The sequence below is a fragment of the Barbus barbus genome (assembly GCF_936440315.1).
Source record: "Barbus barbus genome assembly, chromosome: 3".
Classification (NCBI taxonomy): domain Eukaryota; kingdom Metazoa; phylum Chordata; class Actinopteri; order Cypriniformes; family Cyprinidae; genus Barbus; species Barbus barbus.
Window position 1 is genome coordinate 33,878,356 of NC_136731.1, and position 19,788 is coordinate 33,898,143.

Here is a 19,788-nt window from a genome sequence, read left to right on the forward strand (position 1 = left end):
GGCTGATCTGATAAATGATGTTCACTTGATAACATCATTCTGTGACGTCTGTAAGTAACCCAATAATCTGAATTTCCTTCAGGACTTCCAGTGTGGAAGCTTGGATGCACTGATGACAAGCATATCCCCACCATCACCCCTTCTGAAAATGAAACCGATTACTTTATGGAATGGAAGGATGCCAGATGGAAGGGTAGTATAAGCCATAACCATCAGCACAGCTGTTAAATAAACAAATTAGTCACAATTTTTTGGTCATCTTTATTTCCTAATACAAAAGAAAAAGTTATTTTTATAAGTTACTTTTGGATTTTAGAAATCTTCCAATACTTGACCATCTCCTCTTCATCTGTCAGTGGTGCAGGTTTTCCCCCCTTTTTGGGAGCCTCTGCCTTCTTGCTGTCGACAAGTCAGTAGTTAGGGCCCAAGCCAGTAAGGCGCAGGGCCCTATTGTTCTTCTAAGGATTATTATTTTTTTTTTTTTTTTTTTTTTTTTTTTTTTTATTTCAATCATCCGGGCACTTTTGGGGGCCTTAACGTGCCCGAAAACTCTCGAAAATTGGCACGCACGTTGGAACCTGCGGCCATTAGGACGCCGCTGAGGCTGGGACCCGGGCGTGGCACAGGGGCTCTACGGCGCCCCCTGGAAAATTGTCAGAAAGCTTGATGTATAGCTCACACATACTTGCACGTATTCATATGAAACTCGGTACACATATAGAACTCATTGAGCCGAACAACTTCCGCGCAGCATGTCATAGGCTCCGCCCAACAGGAAGTCGGCTATTCAGGGCTGTTTAAAAAGCGCATGCTCTGGAATTTGATATACTCCTCTGAGGATTTCCATACGATTGCCACCAAACTCGGTGAACATGATCTCAAGACATTGGGGACGCTAAATTGCGAAGATATTTTTGATATGTCGAACGGTTTGCCCGTGGCGAGGCGATGAAGTTATGGCGAAAAATGAGACCCAGGAAATGCCTAATAACGTCCACATACATTGTATGATGTTGATCAAACTCCAGTGGTTTGTTCGTTGTATGATGCCGATCGGATAGATGTGACTATTATGACTGAAAGTTATAGCGCCACCAACTGGCTGCAGGAAGTGTGTCGTTTTCAAAATTATTTGAATTCAGCATCTTATTTTTACTCGATTTGCTTCAAACTTCACCAGAATAATGTCAAAACACGGCCGATGTAAAACTGTGAAGGGAATATTGATATCTAAAATTATGTTGCCATGGCAACGTGTCAAAGTTGAAAATTCGTTTCTGGTGATTTTGAGGCAGATAACATGTTTAGAATGTCATGAAACTCAACACACATATCCATTTTAATGATAGTTAGACACTGGAAAAACCTCATAAACGGGCGTGGAAGAGGCACTCTATAGCGCCACCTTTTGTCAAAAATGGGGGGGTTAGTTTTAGCTACAGACACCAAACTCGGTACATAAATTGTTCTTATTAATCCGGACAACTTTCTAATTTACAGTCATTAGCTACGACCAACAGGACGTCGGCTATATTTATTTTAATGTAGGTTTTTTTTTAAAACGGGCTGTAAACAAATTCATACTCCTCAAAGCAGAAACACGTAAATCACACCAAACATTTTTTCTCATGATGCCAAAATACTGAAGATGCTAAATTGCGGACGGATTTAGGATATCTTGAACGATGATTTAATGGCAATTTATTAAAGTTACAGTAAAAAAGAGATTTTTTTTTTTTTTTTATCTTTTAAGAGCAGCTTCCAAACACTTCATAAAAAATTACATACACAGAACAATACAGTCTGAGGATATGTGATTAATTTCATGAATTTACAATACACTATGCAGAGGAGAAAATTTAAAAACTATCAGACAGTTGTTACAATGCTTCTATGAGTGAGAGTTCCCTGTCAGCCTGCAGCTGAGTGAGGGGGTGGGGGTGGGGTGTGAGTGACTGTGTGAGTGACTGTGTGGATTGAGGAGCTGGGTGAGAGAGAGAAAGAGAGAGAGGGTCTGTTTTTTTTAAATCTTTAAAAAATGCTTATAAAGCATTAAAGGTTTTCATAACACTTTATAATTAAGTCTCAATTGTTAACAGTAGGGAATGCATTAATTAACATGAACTAACAATGAAAAATATAATTTTTTACAGCATGTTAATTCTTCATTGATAGTATGAACTTACAATGAACTAACAATGAACAAAATATTTTTAATGTTAGAAAAATAGTCATGTTCAAAAGAGAAACTTTAAAATTTAATAATATATTAACACATTTTGGAATTAATATTGATCAACATTAAATGGAATATAATTATTAATGATTATATATATATAATGATAGCTACAGACACCAAACTTGGTACATAAATTGTCCACATTAAGCCGGACAACTTTCTAATTTACAGACATTAGCTACGACCAACAGGAAGTCGGCTTTTTTTTTTTTATGTGTTTTTTTTTTTCAAAACGGGCTGTAAACAAATTCATACACCTCCAAGCAGAAACCACAAATTCACACCAAACACAGAACAAGACAGTCTGAGGATATGTGATTAATTCCATGAATTTACAGTACACTATGGCGAGAAGAAAATTTTAAAACTTATCAGAGATATCCTGTCACTGTGCTTCTAATGTGTGCGGTAGGTGACTGGGTGAGTGACTGACTGTGTGAGTTCAGTGAGTGTGGAGGGGGAGAGAGAGAGAGAGAGAGAGAGAGAGAGAGAGAGTCTGTTTAAACTTCTCAATAAAATCCTTAAAAAATGCTTAAAGCATTAAAGGTTTTGATAACACTTTATAATTGAGTCTCATTTGTTAACAGTAGGGAATGCATTAATTAACATGAACTAACAATGAAAAATATATTTTTTAAAGCATGTTAATTCTTCATTGATAGTATGAACTTACAATGAGCTAACAATGAACATAATATTTTTAATATTAGAAAAATAGTCATGTTCAAAAGATAAAACTTTAAAATTTAATATATTAACACATTTTGGAATTGATTTTAAACATTAAAACATTGATTTCAACATTAAATGGTATATATTTATTAATGATGTAAATTAACAACAGTTAAATAATGTTGTTTTTTAACATTGGTTAATTCACAAATAACATTAAATATTAACAATATATTTTTTACTTTATTCATTTGTGTTAGAAAAAATTATTCATTTTAGTTAATGGAAAAATAAATCATTAAAAAATGCTTATAAATCATTAAAACCTTTGGTAACTATAATAATTTCTCATTTGTTAGCATTAGTAAATGCATTAACTAACATCAACTACCAATGAAAAATATATTTTCATAGAATTTAAAGTTTTATATGTTGTTCTGTGTGTGTGTGTTTCACAGAGTTGATGGTTTGGATTAACCCTTTAATTGCCGTATCCCTTAAAACCAAACTGCCAGAGGGTTACTGTGATGCTTGTGCTCGCTGGGCACCGTTTTATCGATGCCACCGGGGTGGCGTATGCTGACGGCTTGGGCCCGTCATCGCTGCTCGCAGCTATATTTAATTTTATTACTGTAATTAAGAAATGTAACAGGTTGGATTAGAGAATATTTAATTATGTAAAAAAAGCTGCAGCGCATTGAAATAGACACTGAATGATATTTAATGTCAAAAGTCATGTAGCCCACACCCATGAACCTTTCATGTTTAAAGCTTTACCTTGATTGAATTGTGTTTTTATACTTCATTTTTAGCTGCTGCCACGTTCTTGTTTCTTTTTTCTGTCTTTTTCTTTCTTTTTTTTTTGTGATCATGAGATACCATTAAAATGAATTTTAGTTCAATAATTTATAGTTTTCCCCTCTGATATTATAAAAGTTATTAAGTTATTGGCAGTTATTAAGAATGAAAGTTATGCATTGACGGAAGTACGCACGCTGATGTCTTTTTGGCGGGAGCTGTTGCCATGGTGAATCGTAATTTCGGCGCTCCGCTGATCATGACTTTTCATAGTCATGGTGCACGCGCTTAACTCAGAGTCAACCTACTCAGAGTTGAGTAAACTAACTCAGTTCAGCTGTTTTGTAACCGAAAACTCAGAGTTTCCTGTCTCAGAGTAAGTCAACTCTGAGTTCATGTTTAAACTCAGAGTTGGTTGAACCTCCTTATTGAAACGGGCCCCTGAAGTCCAATTAGGCATAATATTAAGAAATGTGCGTTGTGCAATAAAAAAATAATCCAAATAAAGTTTAATTAACATTTGATATCAGTACGTCTTAAGTGATATGTCAATAAATGGATTTGAAGTACTTGTAAGAAATAAGTTAATTTGGAATAAATTATGGCATATGTTTGTTTTTTACTAGGGGTTTGGAGAAACTAATATTGAGCCAGAAGAATCAAGGGTATCAAGATCACGAGATGAGTCTCTCTTTTGTCGGCTTTTTGTGAACTTAAAAATATTGCTGATGAGGGTCTGATAAATAATACACTAGGCTATATATGCACTTTTGATGCTAGACAAGAAAATTCCAGTGACAATCAGTTCAATTATCCAGTTATTTGTCTTTTATTTTGTCAGTGCGTCTTTTTGGGAAAACAAACAAAAATAAAATGTATTCTTTTGCTGTATCTGACCAAAGAACAACTAAACATTTAAAAGATAAAAAAGCCACATGCAAACTTAATGATAGAGTTTTAGTTATGCTCGGCAATGTATTGATTGATAAAATCTAAAGTAAACAAACAAACTAAATAATTCTGTATTTTTTAAGCTCTTTGCAGGTTATGTTGGTAAGTTAGGTTTTATAGTTTTGATTACTAGGCTAGAAGATAGCAAAAAAATAAAATAAACTGGTCTTGGTAAAGCTGGCCAGCTGAGAAGTGCCCCAAAAACTCACTTAAACCAGTCGGGAAAACCAATAAACCAGCTTATACCGGTTAAAGCTGATGTCGCCAACAAAGAACCGCGAAACAGTTTGTGAAATGTTCACAAAAATCAAATTTAATCACAATATGAAGCAGAATTTCAGTACTAGTGGGCATTTGCCTGGTTTAACGTCAAAGCTTTATCACCCAAATGAAACATAGACTGAAAATTACCAGTCTTAATTGGTTTAACTTTACAGTAATATCGCGCATTTGTGTGTTTTTGGAATAGCAGTGTTGCTTGCAAACGGGAAACGCTCAAGAACAGGAGCTGCGGTGTCCAGTACCGTCTATAGAGGGCGCCGGTGTGTTAGAAAATTATACTGTAGGTAGGGAAAATATGAACAAACCTGTCATCAAACGGTTAATGTTAATGACAACGTGAGCGCCTCGATATAATAATGTGGCCTTGAGCTATTATTTATCATAATGCTACAGTCCCTAAACCTAAAGTGCATTATAAGCGCCAGCAATGTCATAGTACGTGAACATCCCGTCTCCTTTTTTCACCTCATTGACGTCATTACTTTACAACTCGGGGGCGGAGCTCTGGAAAGGAGATGTGAGTGAACACTAGCCAATCAGCGACCACAACCTCAGTTCAAATGTGAGATGTAAGCCAATCATCTCCCTGCATTTACAAGCGGAGGCGGGCCCTGTCAACCTCCGTTGATTTCGCTCTTCAACAACACGGTCTTTTTTTAAAGTTCCGTAGACGATGAGAGAAAGAGGGTTGTGAGGAGACGGAAAATAGGGACGGTTCGAATATCTTTAATGCTCGTGGGGCATAAAGAGAATCAAAATAAGATTCGAAGGGGTATATCTGGGAGTTTTTGTATCATATTAACCGTTTCCTGGTGTTTAAATACGGGTAGGTGATAGCTAGCGCCATCAGGCTAACGGCGTTAGCAGCTAGCGATCAACCAAACGACAAAGGAAATATAGCCAGTAAATCCACATTTCCATAACGATATCTTTTCTACGCTTTGCTTATTCGGATTGGGGCCTTAATTTTTGACCAATCACCAAGATAGCAGAAAACGGCAGACTCGACCTGTTTGAATAAACCCGACAAAAATCCACTAAAATGGCGGAGCCGGACAAATTAAACATTGACTCCATAATACAGCGCCTCCTGGAAGGTGAGAACCTCTTTGCACATCTTTTGATTATTAACTTGTTCTGAAACGAAATACGTAAGAACAAATACTTGTATATATGTGTTTGTATTGCATATGTGTGGTATTACAGAATAATTGTAAGCATATTTGTGTCCTGAGATAAAGCCGGGGGAAGTGGAGCTTATTAGCTAACGTTAGCAGTTGCTAGCCAACCAGTCTACACTAATTTACTAAAACTCTGCCCGGGAGTTTTATAGCCAGAATCTCATAGATATTATTCCAAAAATCGATATAGCTGAGAATTACATGCTCTCTTTTTTTCATATTTTCATTATTTTAAGGTTATGAGCCGATGTGAGCGGAAACTCGGCCAGTATTTCATTCAGTGACTACTGATGTGCTTTAAGTGATATACATTTCTGTCTCTGTCCAGTTTGGATACCTTCCATTTTAGCTGGGGAAGTCCTGTGTCTAATTAAAATCGGCAGCAATAGGATTACTCTGACTAATGAGGATTTAGTTAGTGGAGGTGCAGTACCAAGTGATCTTCACAATAGAGGCCCTCAAAACATGGGAAATAATCACAAGACGTGATTATTTTCAGTGTTGCTGAGGAGAGTCTGGATTTAAACATTTAAATTTTCTGTGCATAAAATAAACATTTAGTGATTTGCAGTTACTCTGTAAATGCTTTAGCCCTTAGATAGGATTTCCCGAGAGTCCTGCTTGTTTTATGGTAGATGATGATTATTGGGTTTGGTTTTATTGCCTGTTTAGGGACTTAATTGCGGATTTAATTGCGTAGTCCTGTAGACATGGTCTATCCAGGCTAATTTACAGAGTAATATCATGTTCGATGGTGCCACAGAGTTTCATCGTTTTGAAAGCCCTTTCATCACTGTAATGTTCTTCAAGAAGATACTTTTTTTTCTGTAATATGATTTACAATTCGAAGTTGATTTTTTACTAAGTGGAAGTATACTATTTGCAGAGACAGTTTGGTAAAAAGTATGTAGCCTCATAAGCCTTTTGCATGTGTCTTCTGTACTTGATGTTTACTGATGCCTACTGAGGGTAAACATTGCGAAGCTTAGCACAGATGGACTTAATAAACCTAAGCAAGCAGTTGATCAAATATCTGAATCGCATCAAGCATGTGTGTTGCATAACATGAATGCTTTAGGCCTTCCAAATTATGTACCATCTTTTCAGCCCTTTCTGTAGCAAAGGAAGTTGTGCGTAAGGTCATAAGCAGGCCCACACGGCACTGTAGTTTCCACAGAATTTATCATTCATAAAATTTATACAACTCTCTACCTCTTGTGTATTATCTTAATAAATATTTTTGGTTCAGTTTAAAAGATTTGATCATACTTTAATCCATTTCACAAAATGACATGTATTTACAAGTTCTGTGTGGGCCTGATGTGATGTGAGGTCTAATGCTCGTGGGTCATTTGAGTTGCTGAACAGAATTTGGACTTTGTTTACTTGGCAAGAATCTGAATGTCTTTTTGCCAGTATTTTTTCATATGTGAGAAAAGGGAAAGAAAAACACACACACTATTTAAATATAGGCACAAAGACCTACAAAGAAAACTGATTTTCTGAGAATCTGAGTGATGTCCTATTTACCAAAGATTTCTTGTGTACATGGGTTACTGTGCCTGTAGGTTGGAAATAATTACAAGAAGTTACATAACTTAATCCCCACTTTTAATGAACACAGCGGTGCCTCTTCTGACAGGGAGTACCTTTGTTTTTTTTAATCCAGATCCTAACACTTGTTCTGCGGAATGTTTAGAGATTCCAGCTTTTAAGTCTAGATCCTTTCAGTTCATGCTGTTCTGTACTGCCACGCTGTTGTGCCTGAAGCCTCATGGCCAACCAACGGAAAATCAATTGTACTGATTACAGGTAGCATGGTGGGAACTTTTGAACATAGACCGTTCCCTTTTTATTTTTTTGCTGGTTGCTGTGTTCGCCAGCATCTGTTATCGTTTGTCATTATGTTGAGGTGTCACATAAATAAGTTGTTTTCTTCTCCTCAGATTGTCCCTCTATCTCATTGCCTTCATTGGATTTAAGTGTGAAGGGTATCACCTCTGAGAACCTGAAGCGTTTGAGGCAAAACACATGGATGTCCGTGTGACGAGCATGTGCGTGCCAAACCGATTAAGCGCTGGACTGTTGGCATGGCATTTCATGTATTTCCCCATAGCATGATACCGCTAAATGCACACTTGTAGATAAATGTGATTGATTGCCTTTGGTGTTCTCTGCACTGCTTTCTCTTTGATAAGAAACGTAACACCTACTAGCTACATTTTGAGAGGTTTATTTGGTTGTTTATCAACCAAGTACTCCCCCATTTTTGTGGGCGGTTGAACTGTTCCCTGCACTACCTTTTATTTATACTTATTTATGGAATTTAGCACACCTAACTTCGCACACCTACTGGTTATCGTTTGAGTGGTTTATTTGCTTGTTTGTCATAGGTCCACCTCCTCCCTTGTGTTGGGTCTAAGCTCTGTGATGCTTATTGGCCCCGTGACTAACTTTAGAGCAAGTGCTGTTAGGGCATTAGCCGGCCTTAATCTGGGTTTAAAGTGACGAGCGGCAGGATCCTATTTATACCCACTTTTCACTGACTGAGCCGATGGGTTTCCGGTCACTGTCCAGGACCTTAGATCACCGTAAAGGCCTTCTTTCAAGTGACCCCACCTAACTGTTAGACTGGTGTGTGTCATCTGATTTGTTTGTTAAAAAGTCCTCTATTAAAACAAAGCTGTGGTATTTTACTTCAGTAATCAGTTACCAAAAATGCGAAGTGGTTGTTCTACAGTATGGAAGTCAAATTGGTTTGTGTTTCCTGTACAGGGCAAGGCAGAAAGTGAAATGTAGCTTCCCAGGTGACTTGGATGCAAACATACTGTTCGTGACAGCGCAGTGGCAACCAAACAATTATACATTATCATCAGTGTGCACAAATAATAAACCCGAGGCAAGATAAATAGAGAGCTTATCTACAAATAAGCAGCACGGTATGGATTTCAAACACACTAAATTCAGCACTACGTACATTAAAGCAAAGGAAAAGTAACAATACTTTCCATCTACATTTACAATACAAAACAAGTCTTTCTGCAGGATAAGTATCAGATTGATTCAGTTGTTTTTGAAAAATGTTTTTGAAAAGGAAAAAAAACTCATGCTCACCAATGCTGTATTTGATGAAATACAGTAAAAATATAAACATTGCAATTTAAATAGGTATTTTTTTATTTGAATATCTTAATGTATTATTTCAGTGATTGCAAAGCTAAATTTTCAGCATCATTACTCCAGTCTTCAGTGTCGCATGATCTTCAATCTAATGCACTGATTTATTGCACAAGAAACATTTCTTGCTTTTAATGCTGAAAAGAGTTTTCTGTTTTGCTTAATTCATATAATTTGTGGAAACCTTGATACAGTTTTCATTTTTGATGAGCAGAAAGTTCAAAAGAACAGCATTTATTTGAAATGGGTGTGTTTTTGTAACATTATTAATGTCTATACTATTGCTTTCGGCCAATTTAATGCATCCTTGCAGAATAAAAGTGTGAATTTCTTTAAAATCTAACTGACCCCAAACTTTTGAATGGTAGTGTACATGCATGAATGGGCAAGTGCATCATTTGATAATTTCGTGCCTTGGTGGATAGTGATTTGCTATAATTTAAGTCTCAATGTTTATTAATATTTGACCTTTTTAATTGGATGTTCATTACTATACTATTAGTATGTTAAAAATATACCAGTTGTTGCTTGGGCATTGAACATTGATATTGAGAATTATTAACACATGACAAACTGATTACATGTATTTTTCACTGTGATTGATTGTGCTGTAAATGTCTTTAAACAGCTGCACAAATGTGTATTCGGGGTGGATGAACATCGAGTCAGCCAGCTGCTTCTCTCTGTGGACCTTCACGTTAATTGAGACATCATCTGTGCTGCTGATTTAAATTGGTAGAGATGGCTGGATGCAAAGAAGCATGTTTTGTTTTCCAGCATTTGTCCTGCACCGTGAAACTATTTTGGCAGTCGCGTTGTTCAGTTTGTTTGAAGTGGGCATTGTTTTGTCATAAAAAAAAATTTCAGTGTCGACTATTTGTGTCCTTGGTTAATCTGTGTGAAACCTCATGCTTTAAACATTTATTTAGAGGTGTAGGCTGGTTGGATCGATTTTGTGAATGTGCACAAATAAGCCATCTCTGAAATCCTTGCATAACTGCCTGATTATGTGAGTCACCGGGATACGCTCGGTACTATAATTCTTGCCTGAAGCCAGCCATGTGAAATGTATATTTAAAATCCAGCAACTGAACTGCGGGGCTGCCTCTGGGTCTTTTATCTTTCCTTTCCCAACATCCCATACACGGATACTCCACTTCTGATGCATGGCCAGTGTGACCTCGGAGACGTCATTTACAGCCCTGTCCAAAGAGACTGCAATATTTCTCCTCTCCAGATACATCCTACGCTCTTTCTTTCATCTGCTGCTGCCAGCTAAACCCCCTGAACAGCGTGTCATGCAGCCAGTCTAAAAGGGCATGTTTGAATAATACCGCAGGTCTGCGTTGTGTGAGATGACAGTCTGTTTAGACCCTGCAAACCTTCTGTCACAGCAGAGCAGCAAATCTCTTTGGAGCTCTTAAAATTACAAATGACTTGCTTGCTTCAGACCAACGCTGCATCTCATTGCTAGTATTACTTGATCTTAGTGCTGCGTTCGACACTATAGACCATGACACACTCATAAATCGATTACAAAACTATACTGGTATTCAAGGGCATGCTTTAAGATGGTTTAGATCCTACCTGTCCGATCGCTACCACTTAGTTCATTTAAATGGGGAGTCATCTCAATTATCACCAGTAAAGTATGGAGTACCACAAGGATCTGTCCTAGGTCCTCTGCTATTTTCAATATACATGTTGCCCCTTGGTAATATTATTAGAAAATACAGGATTAGTTTTCATTGTTATGCTGATGATACTCAACTATATATCTCAACAAGACCAGATGAAACTTCTCAACTATCTAAAAAAAAATTTAAAGATTGGATGACCAATAATTTCCTCCGATTAAATTCAGATAAAACAGAGATATTACTGATAGGACCAAAAAATAGTACACAGAATCTCTTGGATTACAATTTGCAACTAGACCGATGTACTGTTACGTCCTCTAAAGTCAAAAATCTGTTATATTAGACAGCAACTTGTCCTTTGAAAATCATATTTCCCATGTTACAAAAAATATGGGAATTCTTCCATCTTAGAAACATTGCCAAGCTTCGAAACATGCTACCCGTTGCTGATGCAGAAAAGCTAGTTCATGCATTCATGGCCTCTAGACTGGACTATTGTAATGCACTGCTAGGTGGTTGTCCTGCATCTTCAATAAACAAGCTACAGATAGTCCAAAATGCAGCGGCTAGAGTTCTTACCAGGTCAAAAAAATATGATCATATTAGCCCAATTTTACAGTCTCTGCACTGGCTACCTATTAAGTTCCGTATCATTTACAAAATATTATTACTTGCCTATAAGGCCCTAAATGGTTTAGCTCCTGCGTACCTAACTTGTCTTCTACCACGCTATAATCCAACCCTCTCCCTAAGGTTACAAAACTCTGGACTTTTGGTAGTACCTAGGATAGCAAAGTCCACTAAAGGAGGTAGAGCTTTTTCACATTTGGCTTCCAAACTCTGGAATAGCCTTCCTGATAATGTTCGGGGTTCAGACACACTTTCTCTGTTTAAATCTAGATTAAAGACATCTCTTTAGCCAAGCATTCACATAATGCATCTTATAATCTTGTACTGCAGTTATATCTGATCCAATGTATATTATTATTATTATTATTATTATTATTATTATTATTATTATTTAGCTTGGGTTGAACAAATCATTTTTGCTTAGATGGAACAGCAGCTACGCTAATTATGTCTCTATTTGTTTCTGTTTCTGCCATGGGATTAACATCACTTGGTAACATTCAGTCTGGATCCAACCCTTAAATGATCTGAGATGACCGAACACCTGAGAAAAGATAATGCCAACCCCTCAGAGGATCCCAATGCTCAGACAACATACAGAATTACCAAATTTTGCCATAAGTTAAATATTAAGGTTCTGCAATATATAAATATATTGTGGAAACTTAATTTCCTGTAGAGCTGCTTTGCAACGATTTGTATCATGAAAAGGGCTATACAAATAAACTTGAACTTGAACTGAACTTGTATTTTTTTGTTAAGACACTGCAAGGATAAGTGCAGAATCTGTTGACCTATGTTTGGTTTTGTTTGTCATGAATATTTGATTCTATCTGAAGTTCAATTGCACATGATCTTCAAAACTGGTCAGAGATTACTCCGAGGAGGGGTCTTTAAACTGTATTGTTGTGGTTAAAAGCCATATGTGCGGCGGTTGTGTTAGTGTGCATTTGACAAATGCTAAGGAATGCTTTAACAACCTGCTAAATTCTGTAAATGCCTTTTGGCGTGCATACTTGAGCAGAGACACGTGATGTGGAGTTTAAGTGCACTGATGTCTGTGCGTCACTAGTCTGTACATCCCATCATTTCAGAGAGCCTCTTGAGTCGAGTTTATCATCCTCCAGATCTTCCTCCTAGTTTTTAAAGTACTTATTGGGTCTAATCTGGCACATTAGCTTTTTTGTTTGGCTTATTTCCTGCTTTTCTCAATTGTGCCTTCTGTTTGTTCGTGCTTTTCCAGTTAAAGGCTCCAGGCCAGGCAAGAACGTACAGCTGACTGAGAGTGAAATCCGTGGCCTCTGTCTCAAATCTCGGGAAATTTTCCTCAGCCAGCCAATTCTGCTGGAGCTGGAAGCACCGCTCAAGATCTGCGGTGAGTATGTTTGTCCTACAGGCTTCCCACCTTCATAGAAACCTGGAAGAAAAAGGTTTCTGGAGCTTCCTGTATTAAACAAAATTGTTCTGTTGTCTCTGCAGGTGACGTTCATGGTCAGTACTATGACCTTCTTCGTCTCTTTGAGTATGGCGGCTTTCCTCCTGAGAGCAACTATTTATTCCTGGGGGACTATGTGGACAGAGGGAAACAGTCTCTAGAGACCATCTGCCTCCTGTTGGCCTACAAAGTCAAATATCCTGAAAACTTCTTCCTGCTGCGTGGCAACCATGAGTGCGCCTCTATCAACCGTATATATGGCTTCTATGATGAGTGTGAGTAGAATTTGATCTCTTACAACTACATTACCACTAATGTCACCTTTCCATATACACATTTCATAGTTTTGAATGCTAATAAGCTGGTTGTTCCCTATCTCTTCAGGTAAGCGACGGTATAACATTAAGCTGTGGAAGACTTTCACAGACTGTTTCAACTGTTTACCTGTGGCTGCCATTGTAGACGAGAAGATCTTCTGTTGCCATGGAGGTAAGTGCAGGCAGAGGTCTTTTGTCCCCATGGCAATTTTAATGTTCTGTCATAACTCCTCTATTGACTTTGCAATTTCCCTGGAGAAGTTAAAATATAGCTGTTCATAGCCATATCACTGGGAGACCATAAAGTTTGGTTGATTTGATTGGCACAAACTCACTGGGGTTTAGTATACACTTCATTTGAACTGCAGTGTGGTTTTGCAGAAGACGTGGGAGTAATTTACTCTGGAAATGAAGTGTAATTGATTTTTATTTATTTTTTGGTGACAATCATCATATCCTTAAATAATTGCTCTGCTTGGTGCATGAAATGCAGTAAATATGGACCGCTGTAAAAAATAAGCCCATGTGGACTGATCATATTAAAGATGCTGAGGTTAATTTTATTGCTTCGAGCAGCTTAAATGTGAGGTGTTCACTAGAACTGTTTGTCTTGAATGCATGCGTGGTGGAAACCGCACAGAAAACCAGCATTTCCTGCAATGCATGTCTGCCACAACCACAACAGAAGAAATCGTATTGTAGTTTTGAGTGTACAGTCTGAATTTTATTTAATTGAGTTGCCTTTACTATTTGCACTCAAAAACAATGCAGGAAATGCAGTCGGACTAGTCTGAAAAAAAAAACAACCTTATTTTAATAAATCCCATAAATGTAACATTTGTCTTGCTTATTGAACCACAAGAATTCATTTTCAGACATGTATTGCAGCAGGAAATATTAATACTATTTTATATTAAATATTTTTACTCAATTTTTGTAATCTTTTCTTTATTATAATACATTTTAAAACTTAAAAGCAAGTTGTTGTTTTTTTTTTTTTAGGAACTCTGCAGACAACATTAAGTCACTACATTTATGTTTCTCACCACTTCATGCTTATGAAAGATTGCGTCATTATTACATAATTTTTTTAATCTTGTTAGTAATGATGTACTGTTTACAGATTTAGTGCCATTTCTTGTGCTGTTTTGCGGCCCGCAGCGTCTGGATGCTGCTTGGCAAATTAATTTTAAGTTGCTCCCTAGAAGTGCACTGTGAAACATAATGAATTGTTTTCTGCTCCAGGCCTCTCTCCAGACCTGCAGTCAATGGAGCAGGTGCGGCGCGTCATGCGGCCCACGGACGTACCTGACCAGGGGCTGCTGTGTGACCTGCTTTGGGCTGACCCAGACAAAGACGTGCTGGGTTGGGGAGAGAATGACCGTGGCGTGTCCTTCACCTTTGGTGCAGACGTGGTGGCCAAATTCCTTCACAGACATGACATGGACCTAATATGCAGGGCACATCAGGTTAGTTTATGCTCTGTGGTGGTAGGAATGTTTACATAAAGCATTGCAGCATTAAAAGACTCAAAATGTGGCGTTATCTTCTTGTGCAGGTGGTGGAGGACGGTTATGAGTTCTTCGCAAAGAGACAGTTAGTCACCCTGTTCTCCGCTCCTAACTACTGTGGCGAGTTTGATAACGCCGGGGCCATGATGAGTGTGGATGAGACACTCATGTGTTCCTTCCAGGTAAGAGAAGAGCTGTCATTTTCCTCCCTCTCTTTTGCCTTTACCTGATAACAAGGCTTTCCAGTTTCTCTGCAAATGCATCAAGTATACTTGCATGTAATAGGTCTGGCCAACTTCCTCTGTAGATTTGCATTAGATCATCTTTTGAAGATTGTTCTCTACAGTGACTCTGTTCTGTTTCAGAAAGTTAGTTCACTGCCTACAGATGCTTTTTACACTCAGTACAAAGCTAAAAAAGCTTGGCTCCTTAATCAGGCTGCCTAGTAAGATACCTCATTCTAAATGAGCAGTAATTTATCACAGGCAAAAAAGCTGTCTATTGTCAAAGGTTTTTAATCAATTTAATTTTGTAATTTCAGGAAAATCTTTACTTTCCATTTTTAATTCTAAATTATAATTTTATAGACCAACTTGGACCTGTTGAGAAATCTGTGTGGGGAAATAATTTGGGTATTTCCCTTGAATACATTTCAAAAATAATAAATTGGATTTTGCCTGTGAAAATTAGCCAAACAATGGTTAAAAAAACCTTGCTGTGTAAGAAACCCTATAATATACTGCAGTAAAATCAGTGGGGGCAAAAATGTGTTTTGGTCGCACTTAACATGCCTTTTATATATAGTTCATTAAAAGTAGTTTTAGTGCATTAATTATGCCTTGTAATGCACCTTATAACGCATTGTAGAATCTCACAAATAATTGTAACCGCAGTTAATGCATTAAAGCACTTAAATCCGTTATTTAAATTCGGTTATAATTATTTACGACAAGATAATTTTATACCCTTTAATAGACCTTTATAATGCATTACACCCAAAGCTTTAAGTAAAGTGGTACCATCTTTTGCGATATTTAAATTAGTTGATTTATAAATGATCCGATTTTATCAAGTTTACGGAGTTTTAAAAAATGCCCAATATTTGTTTGTTTAAACTTATTGAATTTAACATTTTCAACAGTTTCACATTAGCATATGTTGCTGTCATTTGTGAGTCAAGTGCCTCATGTTGAATGTCCTTAGAAGGCAGCTTCCTATGTAGGCAGCTCAGTTTTGCTAATGTTAAACTGTATTGAAATCAGTTGTTAGTCAAGTCTCCCGCACAGAGTTGTTGCCTACGTATGTGTTTTTAAAATGGTCAGTTGTGAGGTTCTATGACAGCTAGGATGGTCCCTGTGTAAGTAGCTCAGTTGGTTTTGAAATGGAGCTTCTGCATTGCTCACAGCATGTATTGAAGTGCTCTCTCTCTCTCTCTCTCTCTCTCTCTCTCTCTCTGTGGGCGGACATGTCTATATTTGGAAGTGTGTTTGCTGTTGTGCGCCATTGCTTACTCTCGTCCTCTGTGTTTCTCTCAGATCCTTAAGCCAGCCGATAAGAAGCTGTACTACAGTGGAGGAGGTGGAATGGGCTCAGGGCGTCCAGTCACCCCTCCACGAAATTCAGCCAAGGGTGGAAAAGCCAAGAAATAACCCCCGCTGGATGGCCCCTCCACCCCCAACCTCCTCTCTCCTGAAATTCCCTGTTCTGACCCCACTCTTTCTCTACCTCCCTTCTTTCTTTCCGTCTCCAAACGGCTGTAAAGCAAAACAGTACCCAGGGTTGAAGACCTTTTCTCTCTCTCTTTCTCTTTTTATTTTTTTCCTCATGTAACTTTACAAATGTGTGTTTATATATGAGACTGCGTGTGTGAGCGTCGGTTATGTTTGTTACGCTCTTTGTGTTCGTTTTTCCACCCATCCTTCCCTCCCCCTTCACCGCTCATCACCCCCATCTCTCCACCTGTCTCTCTGTCAGGGAGCCTTTGACGAAGCCTCCGTGTAAACGCCCAGCCAGGCTCTGGGAAAGATTGAGACAGACAGAGGGGTCACAAGGGGGTGGGTCGAGAGGTGCGGGTCAAGCCCCCCCCTCACTGTTTATGTCTGCATTGTTTCAAACAGAACTTGCACATCTTGCATTAGATAGAGAGCCAGTCTGAGTGAAATGTGATGCATGTATACACCACACGCACACGCACACACATGCAGGGAGAATGGATGTGCAGAGAAAGCGTGAGGTAGAGAGAGACTGTCACAGGTGCATAATTTCCATTTAGAGATCCAGTGATTTAAAACAATCATGTTGGAACTTTTTACTTTTTTGTAGATGGATCACAACAAAAGCTTTGAAATTCTTTGCTTACTATGTGTTTTTTAGTGTCTTTTTTTGAAAGACAATTATCAATAAAGAGAACTTTATTTAAACATCCTGTACTATCTATCTTACTGTGTCCAGTTCTCCCAAGATACGACTCTCTTCCTCAGGTGTTTACTGTTGTCAATCTGTCCTGTTCTCTATTTTGACTGAATCGGACTGAATGTAGTCTTTCAGGGTTGACCAAAGTTGACATTTGCTGAGAAGGACTGAGATTGCACCTAATCATTTTCTGTTTGTCTCCAACTTGCTTGCTGTCTCTTTCTATCTGTGTGCTTCCTCTCAACTCGGTCTCCTCCCCTTTGCCTTCCAGTAATGCTTTTCCATTAACCTTTTTAATTATTTAACCATGATTACTCTTATCTGTCCTATTGGTCTATCTTTCCTCTAGAGATCTGTTGTCCTTTTCATTCCCCTCCCTCCATTTCAAACTGTGTTTTGAATTGCCAGGCAGGTTTTAAAGTTTGAACCATTTAAATCTCAGAGGAGTTGCTACTGTAATTAGGATTTAAGAGTTCTTCTGCTTGCCATACGAACTGCAATCACTGGTGCCAGCAGATGGCGCATTTCACAAAACTCTGATTCACTTTTACACTTTAATCTGTTTGTAAGGTATAAGAATACTGCAAAGCAATACACTAGTGTCCTCTGCTGGCTCGAAGACACACTGAGTTCCTGTAGTGCCCTGCTTTATATGTTCTGAGATTAATATTTTTGTCATTTAAGGCACAGTAGTGATATCCAAAATGGTTTAAATCAAGCAGGTCATCCTTTAATTTTTATAACTAAATATCTTTAAAAAAATTTTGACATTTATTATTCTATAAGGTGACCTAGTTTTGAGGAGGAGGGGGTTAACTATGCTTTAGATGCTCAGAACGGCATCCCATAATTGAGGTCTTCAGGTCAAGGTGTGTCTATCTGTTGACATATTTCTGGTCAGTATAGGAGACTAGCACTGAAAAATCAGAGTAATAAGTGTAGTGATTGCATTCCTACATACCTATATTGCTTTCTTGCTTCAGAACTACTTGTCATATACAGAACATGATGGTGGCAACAACACATGAGAAATCTATGCCATTGGTCATCTGGCATTTGATTGTCAGTCCATCATAGATTAAATCTATCATAAACGCCATAATATAATATCACTTTTTTCTAATAGATCTTGTATGTTTTGGGGGGATTTTGAACTGAGTATATGTGCAATTAAAAAAAAAAAGCAAAAAGTTATTGTACTTCATTTGGTTGATGGCCTTTCTATCTCTGATCTCCTCAGCAAGGCTATATTTGTGCACATCATATTTGCTTTACAGCAACACTGAGATTAAGACTTTATTAGTAGTTGAGTTGTTGTTTATTAATGCAATTGTACTTTTATTTGTTTTACTGACAGAGCAGGCTATTTAGATGATGTGATTTTCTTCTTTCTCTTATAAAGCAATCAGGGATGTTTTTCCTTAATGCACTATAGTACATTATTTCAACTCTATCATAATGAGAAACAAACCAATTGGCGGTTTCAGAAAATGGTTTTAAGGATTTTTTTTTGTTTTGTTTTTACAGTGCAATTTGATTTCCAAGGAAAAACCCTGTTTCTCAGCTCCTGGAGACAAAAATAAAACAGTGTATTTGTACTGGTTGTTTCAATATTCATTCTATATTTTTAATAACTGGGTATTTTAATGTTTTATAAGAAAGATGTTCCAATATTGAGTAGGGTATCTTTCAGTAAACAATGTTTGATGAATTGAAGAGATGACAAATCTTGTTTCAACTGGTATAGTGTAAAGATTATCGCCTGGTTTCACAGACAAGATTTAAGGCTAGTTCCAGACTAAAATGCATGTTTGAGCGGTCTCAACTGAAAATATCTTGCTCTGACATATCTTAAAATTTGTGAGTGCTATTGTTCTGTCTCAAGATGCACACCTGTAAAGTTTTCTTCTAAGACATTTTTATATAAGCTATATATCTTAATTTAACTAAGGCCTAGTCCTGTCTTAAGCTAAGTCCCGTCTGTGAAACGGGGCCAAAAAAATACTAAAATCAATCACAGCTGAAAATGATTAGATAAAATATCACCTACATGGAAGCATCATTTCAGGCCTGGAAAACCCATGGGAAAGGTTTTGGAAGATTATTTGACATTTAAATTAAGTTTTTATAGTTTATTCATACATAATTAGAATTCCTAATTTGGGTATTTAAGATTTCCAATCTTAAATATTTTAACTGAAAACTGGAACTCAAAGAACACAAAAAAGATTTAAAACTCGTCCTTACTGCTTCTTAACAATGTTCAACGCAACAAACAGAACAACGATATTTAAATATTACATTTAAACAGTACAAAGAACACAGTGAGAGTAATTAATATTTAAACATCTGCTGAGCATAATCAGAAAATCCCATCAAACATGCATTTTGCCTAACAAACAGCCTGCTATTATATTGCATAACTCCAGGAGGTCAACAGGACACGATGAGGCGGGGAGCGGCCTTTTTCCTCGTCCGCTGATTAGTAGAAGCGCGAGGTATTTCCTACATCTGCACTCTCATTGGCCCATCTCGACGCCGTG

The 19,788-nt window shown here is 37.5% G+C and overlaps 1 protein-coding gene across 1 annotated transcript; it reads left to right on the forward strand.

Moving 5' to 3' along the window:
* The first annotated feature begins 5,440 nt into the window (after positions 1-5,440).
* Positions 5,441-18,842, forward strand: LOC306856018 (serine/threonine-protein phosphatase PP1-gamma catalytic subunit B-like). The gene is made up of 7 exons (XM_079394977.1): positions 5,441-6,039; positions 12,814-12,945; positions 13,050-13,280; positions 13,390-13,494; positions 14,568-14,791; positions 14,881-15,015; positions 16,369-18,842. Exons 1-7 carry the CDS (start codon positions 5,985-5,987, stop codon positions 16,480-16,482), a joined length of 996 nt encoding a protein of 331 aa, XP_079251103.1. The 5' UTR covers positions 5,441-5,984; the 3' UTR covers positions 16,483-18,842.
* Positions 18,843-19,788: the final 946 nt, after the last annotated feature.

Coding starts and splice junctions, on each gene's coding strand:
- LOC306856018 (XM_079394977.1), top strand. CDS start 5,985: ATGGCGGAGCCGGACAAATTAAACATTGACTCCATAATACAGCGCCTC. Junction 14,792..14,880: donor TAATATGCAGGGCACATCAG/GTTAGTTTATGC, acceptor CTTCTTGTGCAG/GTGGTGGAGGACGGTTATGA. Junction 15,016..16,368: donor CACTCATGTGTTCCTTCCAG/GTAAGAGAAGAG, acceptor TGTTTCTCTCAG/ATCCTTAAGCCAGCCGATAA.